Source organism: Euprymna scolopes, chromosome 2, assembly GCF_053919585.1.
Source record: "Euprymna scolopes isolate OS-2025 chromosome 2, ASM5391958v1, whole genome shotgun sequence".
In the NCBI taxonomy this organism is placed as follows: Eukaryota; Metazoa; Mollusca; class Cephalopoda; order Sepiida; family Sepiolidae; genus Euprymna; species Euprymna scolopes.
In genome coordinates this window covers 84007117-84023272 of record NC_136483.1, presented here as the reverse complement: position 1 = coordinate 84023272, position 16156 = coordinate 84007117, and the positions used below count along the sequence as shown (strand labels likewise).

The 16156-nt window shown below is 31.8% G+C and overlaps 1 protein-coding gene across 11 annotated transcripts in view; it reads left to right on the top strand.

The window, feature by feature from the left end:
- LOC145293133 (uncharacterized) overlaps window positions 1-15256 on the top strand; it is a 53800-nt gene extending 38544 nt beyond the window's left edge. For 2 of the 11 annotated variants that reach the window (XM_080139633.1, XM_080139543.1), the window contains exons 6-12: window positions 311-350; window positions 3753-3824; window positions 7043-7114; window positions 7843-7914; window positions 11117-11188; window positions 11916-11987; window positions 14823-15256. In XM_080139633.1, coding sequence (XP_079995759.1) covers window positions 311-350; window positions 3753-3824; window positions 7043-7114; window positions 7843-7914; window positions 11117-11188; window positions 11916-11987; window positions 14823-15108 — 686 coding nt within the window. In that variant the 3' untranslated portion in view covers window positions 15109-15256. The remainder of the gene's footprint in view (window positions 1-310; window positions 351-3752; window positions 3825-7042; window positions 7115-7842; window positions 7915-11116; window positions 11189-11915; window positions 11988-14822) is intronic. The other 9 variants (XM_080139553.1, XM_080139562.1, XM_080139571.1 and 6 more) reach the window with 9 other exon arrangements.
- Window positions 15257-16156: the final 900 nt, after the last annotated feature.

Genomic DNA, 16156 nt, shown 5'->3' with positions numbered 1-16156 from the left:
ACTGTCCCAATCCTCCACTACTGCTAGACTACTTCATTTGATCACACATCGAGAACATCACCAGCCTGACCTCCCACTACACCAAAGCCAGCCTGATTGATGATTGAGGCTGAAGACGGCTACATTGAATAGATGTCAGCTCTACTACATAATCAAGTTACTTGAATTGTTTTTTTCAATAAAAGTTTAAAATAAAGCAGTAGTGTTGTTTTCTTTAGGTTGACAACTTTATTGTTCCACCCTGTAGTCTACCTTGCTATTTTTTGTGCCGTTTGTGACTGATGTTTTTGTGCTTTTCATATTTTTTAAGCGATGAAAAAGGAAGAAACAGTTTCTGGAAATGTATCAAGGTTAGTATCAAAAAAACAGTAAGTGTTAGTAGATCTCTGATCTACGAGCAGAGCTAACGTTACCTACCAATGAAAACCCCAGTCAGCATGGACCCAAGCCTCCTGAAAAGGAGGTAGAAGGTCAGCAATTCTCTCGGAGCATTCTTAGTTTTATTTTTTGTCCTCTTTACATCTGTATTTCTGCTTTGCTTGAAAGAATGATATAAACACCACTGTACAAAAATGTAATGTTGTCTGAAACGGATATATATCGTTTGAAGTAGCTGAGTGGGCCTTGAACAGTTTTGAGTAATAATCTGCTGAGTCGCCTTACTGAATGAGTGTTCATGGTCAAAGTTGGTATTCCTAGCATAAGACTTGCTTATCTTTTAATGTCTCTCCAAGTGGCTCTACCAGTCGGTATTTATGGTTTAACCCAATGGTTCCTAACTTTTTTTACATGGTGGCACACTATTTAGTTCTTTAAATTTTCACAGGACACCTATCCCAAAACGTGAATGTTTTCTACTCATAAAGACTTTTTGCAGTTAAGTAATAAAAATAAAGACGATCATAGAAAAATTTTTACTCACATGAATAAAACATATCCTGTATTCAGTACCTGGTACAGAAGAACAATGCTGAATGATAATGGCTTACCAATGTTTATTATTATCGAAAAATTCCAAATACCCAACAATTTAAACAAATGATTTATTATACATTTTATTTTTTATTTTTTTATATTTTAGCATTAACATCATGTAAGCAAGTAATAATGTGTGAGTTAGTATTTATTTATACAAACAACTCCGGTTATAATGAGATGAAAGCTGTTTTTCACCTAAAATAACTTGTAACTTCTACCTATAATCTCTTTGCGGTACATCAGTAATCATTCCACAGCACACGAATGTGCCATGGCACAGTGGTTGGGAATCACTGGTTTAACCGGCCAATCATAATCCCATAAGGAGGAAGGATCCAAATGTACTCATATTCATTACACCACTTTTTTTCTAAGTCCTTTCTTCTGCAATCCTCTTTTAAATTTTTTGGCCTCGAATTTAGGGATATCTCCATTGGAAAATTTTGACTCATATGACAGGAATTTCAGATACATCATACAAGGCTTCCATTGGAATCTCTTCAGTACTTTCGGTGACCTAACAAATGCAATGCATATGTTTTTTGCAAACATTAACTCTGCAGGTGATAACTGTGATATCATGGTCGGGTTTGGTGTTATTCTGTAAACTGCCAAACATTTATGAATACTTCTTTCATTTGTGTCCACATTTTGATTCTTCTTCAAAGCTTGTTTCAATTTGTCCATAAATTTTTCCACCTGCTTATTCGATCTGGGGTTGTATAGCGACATTGTCACATGATCAATGAACAATGATTTACAGAATTCCTTAAATTCTCTTCCTGTGAACTGGGTTCCATTGTCACTTTCAGGAGTCCAAAACGATTAAAAATTTCAATAAGTGCATTGATTGTATTTGCTGTAGTCGGATATTTGCACGAGACAATTTCTGGCCACTTAGTGAAACTGTCCACAATGATCAAGTAATATGATCCATTTATGAGCCCTGCAGACCTGCAGAATTAATATGCAATTGAGTCCATGGTTGAATCTACTGGAGGATCCCTTGCTGCTAGTTGGCATTCTCTGCACTGTTTCATCAAATTTTCTATGTCTTGGTCCATCCTTTGACAAGGCCGTAAAAAGTGTGTGTGGGGGCAGTCATAATGATATAATGCTAACTAACTCAGTTAGTTCCTACATTCACTCTTCTCTCATCAAAATGCCACATTTATACTATACATCCTTCTTCAATCACCATAAGAAATCATACTATGGAAAACCTACATAAAACCCATATACATGTTCCTAGAACATTTATTTAGTGACAGGTGTATTTCTGACTCCAGATAACTTTTGCAAGTGCTTTTTTTTTTAATCAAATCACCACATATTTTATCAAATAGTTGTGCTTCTGTGCCAATCAACTGCATTTTGCTTCTTCTGGTCAGGTGTGTGTCTGTGTCAAATAGGTTTTACTCCAGTCCTTCGAGACTCGATATTCAACATTATTCAAAATAATGTGTGCAGAAAATATATATAAGGTTGCTTCTAACAGAAACAGCATATTTAAAAAGAAAATTTACTGCGCATTAATCTGGAATGAATGCTTTCAGAAACACTTAATGACTGTAAGTTTTAGTTTTCCTGTTACTTAAAATGTTGTCTAAAAACGATTAAACAGTAAAAATATATTTTTACAAAACTGTCAAGTGATAAAAGTAAAGCATACAAACTTTTTGAGGACTTTATGCTCATATCACTTGTATCTGCTCTGTGTACATACTCCTGATTAACTCGACTAGCAGCAAAATCCCACCCCTTCACTGTTGAGAGCCCTAGATGCTGGAAAGCCTTCTACACTAATAGTTTCTTCTCTTGGATTGCTAAACTTTGGAGTTCTCTCTCTCTGTTTCTTGCTTCCCTGACTGAACTAACATGCAGAAGTTTAAATCTAATGTGAACAGACATCTTGCTACTCAACTGCCCACAGTAACCTGTTAGACAAAATCCAAGTGGCAATGCGCTTTGTTTAGGATGAAGTAGAGTAAAAAAGTAAATAAATAAGCAAACAAGATGGCCACATGATACAATATCTCGAGTTTCACATGAAAATTTTCAAGTTTGAAAAGATGCACTGCAGAAGGTTCAGTTCAATAAATTTGGTCAAAAAATAAAACAAACATATTTCAGTTGCCATGTAAGGAAAGAGGGGAGCAGAAAATTTTACACAAGTAGAAACAGTAGCTCAGCACGTGTCCAATTATTGCGCCTTGAATTGCTGTGTCGTTGGCATTTTTACTCAATGTTCTGGATGTCTGTTTCAATGTCCAGAGATACTAATCAAGTAAGCAGACCTTCTAGTGTTCAATTGGAATGAGAAGTGAAATAGTTTTTGGTAATGCGCATGTAAACTGCTTTCCGTTGAACATTGTAAATTTTGCAGAAAATTATAATTGTAGGCCAAAGTAAGATCAATGCTCAAAGGAGAAAATGGTTTAGTTTTTGTAAGGCAGATCCCATAGTTCCTGTACTTTTTGAGTAGCCAGTTGTTGAACACTTTCTAGGTGCTGGATATCACAAACTAGATATGAAACAAAAGCCTAGACGTCATACTCTAACAGAATTCTGATGAGGTTGACATAAAGTGGAAGAATTATTTCAGGAGTTGTGAGTTACATTGGCTGCAACATTGTAAAAGTAACAACCAAGATGTAAATAGTATTTTTAACAATACAAATAATTGATCCTCTTCTCTGTAATTCTGAAACAAAATTATATTAAGTTTTATTTTGTGTTTTAATATTTTTTTCTTACTTTTGATTTCTTTGCAGCTTTAAAGGCTCACCAATAAACCCAGAAGAAAAGCCCGAAACCATGGTTAAAAAGTTGTCTACTCGAACCTCGTAAGCACTGATTCTCAAACGGAAAATGCTCTGCTTGTACTTTTTGCATGACATAAGTCTATCTAATTTGGAATTGTTTGGTTTGGTCAGTTTTACAGCAACTCAACTCTTTTGGGATAGTTTTAAGTGATCAGGCAGATTTGTTCAATTTTGAACCCATGGAGGATGCTATAATAAATTACTGAGTGTTCACAAACCTTTTGGTGAAGACTGAATCTCTGGGCACTGATTGATGACTCAGCATATCATGTTTAAGTTTTATTGAATGCATAGAACCACTTTTGTTAGGGATGTTGTTGACAAGTAAGATTATTTGATAAACTAATTCATCAAGATTATCAACATGTAGGTAGAGCATAGAAATTAATTTTCTGAACTTGTATAACGTCTCGAAGGATAGCTGTATATTATTTTGGTAATAAAATAAAAGACTGTTAAAAAGCTGTGTGGGACAACGACATTTCATTTATTAATAGTTTGTCTACAAAAAAGTATAAAAACAATAAATTGAACATGTATTCATAGATTAAACATACAATTAACTGCATTGTAATAATCCAGAAAAAAATGCATGTTATTCATAATGAAGTAAAGAACATATGGAAAAAACTTTCATTTTTCACCTTTTTTGTTGGAGGAGGTGATCATGGCAGGTTCTCTCTGTACCCATTAAACAAATGAGAAAGTATTATCAACCTAATTCTTTACCATGTATTGGTATGAGAATTTCTAAATAAAGTATCGATTTTACAAGATTTGGTTATATTTTAGGTCGTTAAAACATAACTTTTATACTCAAATTATATTACTTGTTGTTGTGGATTTTTGTCTAAACTCAATTATGCTATCATCGTCCAAAAATAGGCATTAGCAATGCCAGGGACTATACCACAGCTTCTCCAATCAGTTTTCATAGGGCAGATCTTGTACTTCCTGTTCCATTTTAGTAGCCAGTTAATGAACTTTATCTATGTTCTAGATATTACTTACAAGATATGGAGCAGAGGCTTGGATATCATACTTTAAACATTATGAAATTAACATGAAGTGGAAGAATTATTTCAAGAGTTGTGACTTACATTTGCCAAAACATTGTAAAAATAAGAACCAAGATGTGAATAGAATTTCGAATGATACAAATAATTGGTCCTCCTCTCAATAATTTTGAAACAAAATTATATTAAGTTTTATTTTGTATTATATTATTTTTTGGTACTTCTGCAGTTATCAACCGATATTTTCATGATGTTGGCTTGGGCCCATCTAGTAGCTGACATAAACCATTAGAATATAAATACGCCAAGCACTGATCATATTTATAAATGCTAAGAAAAAAATAACAACATATGTCTGATACTAATTATATTTTTTTTGTCATATATATATATATATATATATATATATATATATATATATACACTACTAGGCTGGGACAATAGCATATTCTTTTCATTGTTTTGACTCTTGAGTGTGTATCCATTTATATCTTATATGCTTTTATATAGAGTGATGTGGTTCTCGGTTGATTAACTGTGTCTAACTATGTCGGATATATACTTGAGAATCAAAACAATGAAAAGAATATTCTGTTGTCATAGCCCTAATTATTGCATAGAAAAATGCAAGCATGAAAAGTAATATGGTTAAGATTAAATTTAGAAAAGTAAAAGGACTAGTTGTTAAAAATGAAAAAGAAAAATGCAAGACATTCTACTAAAAAATATAATAAATTTATAACTTTAAAGATTGCAGCATTAAGAATTTATATATAATGTTAAATTTTTAAAAAATTCTTAAAGCTCGTATGTATCTGTATAATCCATGATTTTCGCAGGCTTTGTTTTTAAATAATATTTTCTTTTTTGTGTTCAATATCATACGCATTGTCAACAATCCATAAAAAATTATTACCAACTTCTTAAATTGACTAAATAAAAAAAATCAAATAAAAGACGTAATTAAGTAAATAAACAGAAAAAAGGGGGGAAAAAAACAACAACAGAGGAACAGAATTAATGGGCAATGTCATAAGCGAAAGATTATCAGCCTTAGCACAGCAAAGAGCATCACTTTTGTTAACTCTCTCTATACAACCCAAATAAGATGGCATACGAGCGACATTCCTATTATGATTTATGAAGGTGTTGACGATAAAAAAGTTGCTATGGTAACAAACAGTCAATCAGAGAAACCGTCTCTCACATTCCTTACTTATTCTGAAGACTTTTGAACACCAGAAAATTTTATTATAACTTTTGTTTAATGAACAAAAATTGAAAATGTTTATTTTAAAATATAGCTGAGAAGATAACCTATGAACTGTAAAAAATTTTTTGAAATTTGGTCACAAAATGAGTGAGTGGTGAAGCTTTAAAGCAGTTCTAAATGAGTAAAACTAACACTTAACCATATATTTAAACACAGTAGTGTTTGAATTATATTATATATATATATATATATATATATATATATATATATATATATATATATATATATATATATATATATATATAATATTATATATATACATATGTATGTATTTTATATAATAATAGGAAAACTTGAATTTTTTTTGAAAATTTTGAATGTTTGTATTTTTTTCAAGAAAGTTATGAGAATTTTTTTGGAAGAAATATTTTTTTTTTATTTTTGTAAAACTGTTTAATTTTATCTTATTTTTTGTGTGGAAGGAAGCTGTTAGAGGACAGGATATTTCTTTAGGTATATGTTTGGTGGAACCTCTGTTGTACATTCTACAAAATTAGGCTCTGGTTCATTATTATGTGGTGAAATCCTTCTCCTCCAACTTTTCTGTAGACTTTCTAACATTCGGATATGACCGTGATCACCAGTGCAGAATGTATTTCTTTATTATGGGAAGAGTTAGGATTTCATCATTATGGTTTGGTATAGTCACCAAGAAATCCTCCTTCTTGGTGGGGTCCATAAATTCATGTTTATGCCTTCCATTTTTTAAACTGATTAAATTTTAATTGAAACTAAATTTTTTTCTTCCAATTTATTAAAAGTTGTCTGCTTAGATTTTCATTGGCTAAGCGTATTTGTTATTGATTTTTCATTGGCTTATCAATTTGATCGATGCTCTGCATATTCCTACTGTTTACCTCAGCTGCTGGGTGAGCCTGAGCCAACATTTATAGAAATCCGGGTCGGTAACTGCATAAGTACCATCTTTTTCACTTCTGATTTCTTTGCAGGGTTAAAGGCTTATCAACAAGCTCAGAAGAAAAGCCAGGAACCATGGTTAAAAAATTGTCTACTCGAACCTCGTAAGCACTGATTCTCAACCAGAAAATGTCCCACTTGTACTTTTTACACAACACCAGACTAGTTTTGTTTTGTTTGTTCTTTAACATATGGAAAACTTTTCATTATCCTCATGGCATCTTTTCTGTTAGAAGGGGAAACCAGGGCAAATCCTCGCTGTTATGCATGCAGCAAGTAAATGAGAAAGAATTGTGATTTTAATTCTTTACCATGTATACTTGCCAATCAAAGTCTCGTTTTTACAAGATTTGTTTATGTTTAAAGTAGCTAAAACATAACTTTTATACTCAAATTATATTAATTATCAGTGTGGAATTTTTGCTAAATCGAAATATGCTATCATCTTCCTCAAATTGGTTGCTATCAATGCCAGGAACCATGTCACAGCTTCTACAATCAGTTTTCATAGAGCTGATCCCATAGTTTCTGTATCATTTGAGTAACCAGCTGTTGAACCTTTTCTAAGTGCTGTATATTATAGCAGATATGAAACAGAGGCCTAGACGTCATATTCTAACAGAATTCTGATGAGGTTGACATAAAGTGGAAGAATTATTTCAGGAGTTGTGAGTTACATTGGCTGCAACATTGTAAAAGTAACAACCAAGATGTGAATAGTATTTTTAACAATCCAAATAATTGATCCTCTTCTCTGTAATTCTGAAACAAAATTATATTAAGTTTTATTTTGTATTTTAATATTTTTTTCTTACTTTTGATTTCTTTGCAGCTTTAAAGGCTCACATACAAACCCAGAAGAAAAGCCTGAAACCATGGTTAAAAAGTTGTCTACTCGAACCTCGTAAGCACTGATTCTCAAACGGAAAATGCTCTGCTTGTACTTTTTGCATGACATAAGTCTATCTTATTTGGAATTGTTTGGTTTGATCTGTTTTACAGCAAATCAACTCTTTTGGGATAGTTTTAAGTGATCAGGCAGATTTGTTCAATTTTGAACCCATGGAGGATGCTATAATAAATTACTGAGTGTTCACAAACCTTTTGGTGAAGACTGAATCTCTGGGCACTGATTGATGACTCAGCATATCATGTTTAAGTTTTATTGAATGCATAGAACCACTTTTGTTAGGGATGTTGTTGACAAGTAAGATTATTTGATAAACTAATTCATCAAGATTATCAACATGTAGGTAGAACATAGAAATTAATTTTCTGAACTTGTATAACATCCCGAAGGATAGCTGTATATTATTTTGGTAATAAAATAAAAGACTGTTAAAAAGCTGTGTGGGACAACAACATTTCATTTATTAATAGTTTGTCTACAAAAAAATATAAAAACAATAAATTGAACATGTATTCATAGATTAAACATACAATTAACTGCATTGTAATAATCCAGAAAAAAATGCATGTTATTCATAATGAAGTAAAGAACATATGGAAAAAACTTTCATTTTTCACCTTTTTTGTTGGAGGAGGTGATCATGGCAGGTTCTCTCTGTACCCATTAAACAAATGAGAAAGTATTATCAACCTAATTCTTTACCATGTATTGGTATGAGAATTTCTAAATAAAGTATCGATTTTACAAGATTTGGTTATATTTTAGGTCGTTAAAACATAACTTTTATACTCAAATTATATTACTTGTTGTTGTGGATTTTTGTCTAAATGCTATCATCGTCCAAAAATAGGCATTAGCAATGCCAGGGACTATACCACAGCTTCTCCAATCAGTTTTCATAGGGCAGATCTTGTACTTCCTGTTCCATTTTAGTAGCCAGTTAATGAACTTTATCTATGTTCTAGATATTACTTACAGGATATGGAGCAGAGGCTTGGATATCATACTTTAAACATTATGAAATTAACATGAAGTGGAAGAATTATTTCAAGAGTTGTGACTTACATTTGCCAAAACATTGTAAAAATAACAACCAAGATGTGAATAGAATTTCGAATGATACAAATAATTGGTTCTCCTCTCAATGATTTTGAAACAAAATTATATTAAGTTTTATTTTGTATTATATTATTTTTTTGGTACTTCCGCAGTTATCAACCGATATTTTCATGATGTTGGCTTGGGCTCGTCTAGTAGCTGACATAAACCATTAGAATATAAATACGCCAAGCACTGATCATATTTATAAATGCTAGGAAAAAAATAACAACATATGTCTGATACTAATTATATTTTTTTGTCATATATATATATATATATATATATATATATATATATATATATATATACACTACTAGGCTGGGACAATAGCATATTCTTTTCATTGTTTTGACTCTTGAGTGTGTATCCATTTATATCTTATATGCTTTTATATAGAGTGATGTGGTTCTCGGTTGATTAACTGTGTCTAACTATGTCGGATATATACTTGAGAATCAAAACAATGAAAAGAATATTCTGTTGTCATAGCCCTAATTATTGCATAGAAAAATGCAAGCATGAAAAGTAATATGGTTAAGATTAAATTTAGAAAAGTAAAAAGACTAGTTGTTAAAAATGAAAAAGAAAAATGCAAGACATTCTACTAAAAAATATAATAAATTTATAACTTTAAAGATTACAGCATTAAGAATTTATATATAATGTTAAATTTTTTAAAAAATTCTTAAAGCTTGTATATCTCTGTATAATCCATGATTTTCCCAGGCTTTGTTTTAAAAAATATTTTCTTTTTTGTGTTCAATATCATACGCATTGTCAACAATCCATAAAAAATTATTACCAACTTCTTAAATTGACTAAATAAAAAAATCAAATAAAAGACGTAATTAAGTAAATAAACAGAAAAAAAAGGGGGGGAAAAACAACAGGGGAACAGAATTAATGGGCAATGTCATAAGCGAAAGATTATCAGCCTTAGCACAGCAAAGAGCATCACTTTTGTTAACTCTCTCTATATAACCCAAATAAGATGGCATACGAGCGACATTCCCATTATGATTTATGAAGGTGTTGACGATAAAAAGGTTGCTATGGTAACAAACAGCCAATCAGAGAAACCGTCTCTCACATTCCTTACTTATTCTGAAGACTTTTGAACACCAGAAAATTTTATTATAACTTTTGTTTAATGAACGAAAATTGAAAATGTTTATTTCAAAATATAGCTGAGAAGATAACCTATGAACTGTAAAAATTTTTTTTGAAATTTGGTCACAAAATGAGTGAGTGGTGAAGCTTTAAAGCAGTTCTAAATGACTAAAACTAACACTTAACCATATATTCAAGCACAGTAGTGTTTGAATGATATTATATATATATATAAATATAGATATATACATATATATATATACATATATATATTATTATATATATTATTATATATATACATATGTATAATAATAATAGGATATACATATGTATATAATAATAGGAAAACTTTTGAATTTTTTTTTGAAAATTTTGAATGTTTATATTTTTTCCAAGAAAGTTAAGAGAATTTTTTTGGAAGATATATTTTTTTTTTATTTTTGTAAAAATGTTTAATTTTATCTTATTTTTTGTGTGGAAGGAAGCTGTTAGAGGACAGGATATTTCTTTAGGTATATTTTTGGTGGAACCTCTGTTGTACATTCTACAAAATTAGGCTCTGGTTCATTATTATGTGGTGAAATCCTTCTCCTCCAACTTTTCTGACCGTGATCACGAGTGCAGAATATATTTCTTTATTATGGGAAGAGTTAGGATTTCATCATTATGGTTTGGTATAGTCACCAAGAAACCCTCCTTCTTGGTGGGGTCCATAAATTCATGTTTATGCCTTCCATTTTTTAAACTGATTAAATTTTAATTGAAACTAAATTTTTTTCTTCCAATTTATTAAAAGTTGTCCGCTTAGATTTTCATTGGCTAAGCGTATTTGTTATTGATTTTTCATTGGCTTATTAATTCGATCGATGCTCTGCATATTCCTACTGTTTACCTCAGCTGCTGGGTGAGCCTGAGCCAACATTTATAGAAATCCGGGTCGGTAACTGCATAAGTACCATCTTTTTCACTTCTGATTTCTTTGCAGGGTTAAAGGCTTATCAACAAGCTCAGAAGAAAAGCCAGGAACCATGGTTAAAAAATTGTCTACTCGAACCTCGTAAGTGTAGGGAAACGTGCGACTTACCTAATTAGCACCTGTGCATAATTCAATGGGTCGGTCGTGGAATGAAATGAATGAAGAAGAAAGAAACAAAAATGGCTGCCTTATCTCTTTATATGCCTGCAATGTGACCACCCGATATGCAAATGAGATGCTCCTGGTTGGAGATAAAAGAAGGTTGATTTTTGAGAGGGTGGTTCATTTTGAAGTTGGATTTCAAAGCAATAAGTTGAATTAGCAGAAGTACGTTGGGAGTTGAGAGAAGGTGTATTACGTGTACAGAAGTTGGAAGTTTGGACAAAAGTGTTAACCTTACCCAGGGAATTATTGGTGTGACGGGCGGAAGAAATAAAACTCAAGTTATTGAGTTATAGTAAGCACTGATTCTCAACTAGAAAATGTCCCGCTTGTACTTTTTACACAACACCAGACTAGTTTTGTTTTGTTTGTTCTTTAACATATAGAAAACTTTTCATTATCATCATGGCATCTTTTCTGTTAGAAGGAGAAACCAGGGCAAATCCTCACTATTATGCATGCAGCAAGTAAATGAGAAAGAATTGTGATTTTAATTCTTTACCATGTATTGATATTAGACTTGCCAATGAATAGTATTTTTAACAATACAAATAATTGATCCTCTTCTCTGTAATTCTGAAACAAAATTATATTAAGTTTTATTTTGTATTTTGATATTTTTTCCATACTTTTGATTTCTTTGCAGCTTTAAAGGCTCACCAACAAACCCAGAAGAAAAGCCCGAAACCATGGTTAAAAAGTTGTCTACTCGAACCTCGTAAGCACTGATTCTCAAACGGAAAATGCTCTGCTTGTACTTTTTGCATGACATAAGTCTATCTAATTTGGAATTGTTTGGTTTGGTCAGTTTTACAGCAAATCAACTCTTTTAGGATAGTTTTAAATGATCAGGCAGATTTGTTCAATTTTGAACCCATGGAGGATGCTATAATAAATTACTGAGTGTTCACAACCTTTTTGGTGAAGATATTGAAACTGTGAGCAATAACACTGAATACTGGCACTGATTGATAATTCAGCAAATCAGGTTTAAGTTTTATTGAATACATTATATTAATTATTTTAATTATATTAGTAGTTGGTATAACTGCTAGCAATGCCAGAGATCACATCACAGCTTCTCCAGTCAAATTTTGTAGGGCAGACTCTGTTATTCCTGTATCATTTGAATAGCTAGTTGTGGAACCCTTTCTAGGTGCTAGATATCACATACGAGATATGTAGCAAAAGCCAAGACATTATACTCTAAAGCATTCTGATGAGGTTGACATAAAGTGGAAGAATTATTTACTGGCATCTTTTCTGTTAGAGGAGGTGACCAAATAAGAAAGAATTATGATCTTAATTCTCTACTACAGGTGAGTATTAAAATTGCCAATCAAAGCCTCAGGTTTACAAAATTTAAGAATATAAGCACAAGTTTAACAACTTTAGCCTATAAAATAATTTTTTCAAAAGGGAGCTAACTCAGGACTTCCTTATATTTGTAACCCTATGCAGTCGCTCTTGTGAGTTTTTAATTCTATTGGGGCAACCAATGACAGCAAAACAGAATTATGCGAGTTAAAGTATCACAGTTTGTTCCTATTTACTTACCTCCCCATGATTGCAGATTTAAAAACAAAGTCGGTTTTTAATGTGGGAAAAATCCAGCTCCCTGAAAAGAGGAACTTTGGATTTGGACGGTAATAAATTTCTCTTAGTCAAACTCTTTCACTAACCAAGAACAGAACAGATGAAGTGTAGTATCAAAACAGATACTACACTTTGCTCCAAAGTAAAAAGCCAAGGAATAGCTTATCAGTTAATGAACATTGTGTCTAATGTAATTTATAACTTGCAATAAAATTTCAAGCTTTCATATCATCATTAGAGATCTTCAGATTAAAACCTGGAGCAGATGACAAGTAGGAAGTTTTCATGGGCTGATTTGTGAATAACATTTGATATTATGCTCTGTGATTTTTTTTTCTTGGATGTCTCTGCCCATGATGTTCTTTCCTGATCCCAAACTCAGCTGTTTGTTCCTCAACTCACAGGGGTAAAATATTTTACTTTTTCCAAATCATCATAAGACTGTTAAAAAGCTGTGAAGGACGAATACATTTCATTTATTAATAGTTTGTCTACGACACACTATAAAAACAATAAATTGAACATGTACACATAGATTAAGCATACAGTTGACTGCATTGTACTAATACAGAAAAAATGCGTAAGTTATTCATAGTGAGGCAAAGAATATATGCCCTTAACAAATGGCAAAAATTTCGCTTTTAACATGGTATCTCTTCTTTCAGAGATGGTGACCAATGTGCTTCTTTTTTTTTTCTCTGCACACCATTATCCTTACAGGGCATTCTGTTCCTGATGAGTTACTCATCCAAAACTCAGCTGTTTGTACCTAAACTCACTGAGATTAATTTTTTACTTTAATCAGACATTCAAATAAGTGATGGTGGTGGACTTAATAATTTTGTGGACTAATGATACTGAGCGGTATCAGAGTACTGTTCGTACTATGACACCACTTTTACTCTGGGTGTTAGCACTCCTTCATGTGGTCCCTTTTTGAGTACCTAATTCTAAATAAACACAGATGGGCACGGCACATAGCCAGACAACATGACAACAGATGGTCCATCAGGACAACGGAATGGACACCTCATGAACATAAGATACCAAAGAGAAGACCAAGAACGAGATGGAGGGACGACCTGATACAGCATATAGGTCCCACATAGCAGTGAATAGCTCAGGACAGAATAATATGGCTAAAGTCAAGGGAGGGGTTCCTCATTGAGTGATAAAACCCTTGTTAATGTTGATGATGAATTCTAAATAGAAGCATGCAAATTAATGCCAACAATAGAATTCAGCAGATTAAAAAAGACTTGAACATACCGATTTGTACAGATTACATTTTATGTGATCTAATGTGATTGCAAGAATTAGGAGTGAATGGAGTAATGTTCAGAGAAATTCTGACATTACTAACCAGCAGAGTGTTACCACTGTCACCCCCCCCAAAAAAAAAACACTCTATTAGGCATGTGTACGCATTGTAATGATATATAAAAGTGACACTTGGCCAGTAAGTGTTGAGGACATGCGTTGCATGGAGAGAAATGATATGAGAATAAGATGTATTATGAATGTGTAATGTGTCTTAAAGACAGTCTAAAATCTAATGATCTCAGAGGAAGATTAAGTCTGGACAATATAGGAAGATGTGTGCAGAATAAGAGATTTCAATGGTACAACCACGTTGAAAGAATGAATGGTAGAATTCTTGAATTAGTAGATGTAGAGCAGTTGAGCTAGTAGGTTCAGTTCACAAGGAAAACATGGGATAAAGTAATAAGAATAGCTTGAGAGAAGGAGGTATAAATAAAGACCTGGCCAGAGATAGGCTACTTTGGAAGCCAATTTTACAAAAGTTGTCCATCGCATACTAGCATGTAAAACAGGTGTTAAACTGATGATGATGATGATGATAACGACGACGACGATAACGACTTGTCAACAATTTTAATGGGAAAGTGATTACACTTGTTAGTTCTTTTTTCAATTTCATTTTTTTTTTTTTCAGGAAAAAATCTTTGAAAAAAAAGAGGCAAGAAGATGTTCATGTTGATGAAATGGAAGAAGAAATACTTTCAATTGATGAAGAAATCAAACCTGTCAAAGATGTCTGCCCTGTAATTGGCTCTTGCCAAAACTCTGACTCCTTCCGTCAGTATTTACTGGCACTGAAGAAACAGTGTAGAAATTTCGGATACACAGCTTCCTTGATAGATGATCATCTTCAATGGCTGGATAATGTTAAATATCGTTCCTTTCATCATAATCCAGTTATATCTGAGAATATTGGTTAAATTTCTCATATTTGTATCGTAAACACTAAATGTTTTTTTTTTAATTTTCAAGTTAATATGTGCTTCTTAAAGTAGGCTGTTTTGTCTTCATTAAATATTATATTAATATGATATATAATGTACATTCAATATAAAAATTAACGCAAAATGATGTGTTGTTAGTATTCGCACTAATATTCATATAAAATAATAAAATTATGTCAGTAATTTTATTATTTACATAATAATTATTATTATCATTTATGATGACCTAGAGTAATTAAAAACACCAAACCATTTCTTTTTCATTAAGAGTAAAGATTTCTTATAGAATTCATTTCCGATGGTGTGGGTTGTCTGACTTGCTATTTGCTTTTGCACTTCCTTATTATAATGGAGTATATATATATATATACTAGACTAACTTTGACCCGTTGGGTCAGTATGTTATATTAGCTATGGAATTAATGTAATAGCGTGACACTTGTGACGTAAAGAAAATAGTTTTTTTGTGACTGTGACATAATAGAAACATTTCTATGAAAGTATATTAAAAGGAAAAAAGAATATAGATAGATTTCTATGAGCCGTTCTGTTTATAATTCTTTATTTTTGAAAAAAAAAAACTTACAGCCATTGAATTATAAGTGGTTTGTCATACTTATAGGTAAATGTGCACTGAACAGATATCATAATACTTAAAGTTTAATTAAAATTTTGATATATCTTTTAATTTAAATGCAAAAGAAAACAATTGGGACGCTGAAAATGTACACATTAAAACAATATGTTTTATTGTCGCGTTGATTATTTATTTGTAACGCAAATTAAAAAAACATATTTTCGGGGTTATTTATTTATGTTGGTAGTGTAGAAGAAAATGTATGAATGTTTTTAAGAAAAGTGTATTAAAAAATGGAGAATAAATTTTTAAAAAATGAAGACGGTGGGTAAATTGGTGTTATAAAATGCTCTCATGGTTGTCAACGGGTTAAAGTAGATTTATTTGTAAGAAAATTATGTTAAAATAAGTTTAATGTAATACAGAAATGAACGATGTAAAAAAAAT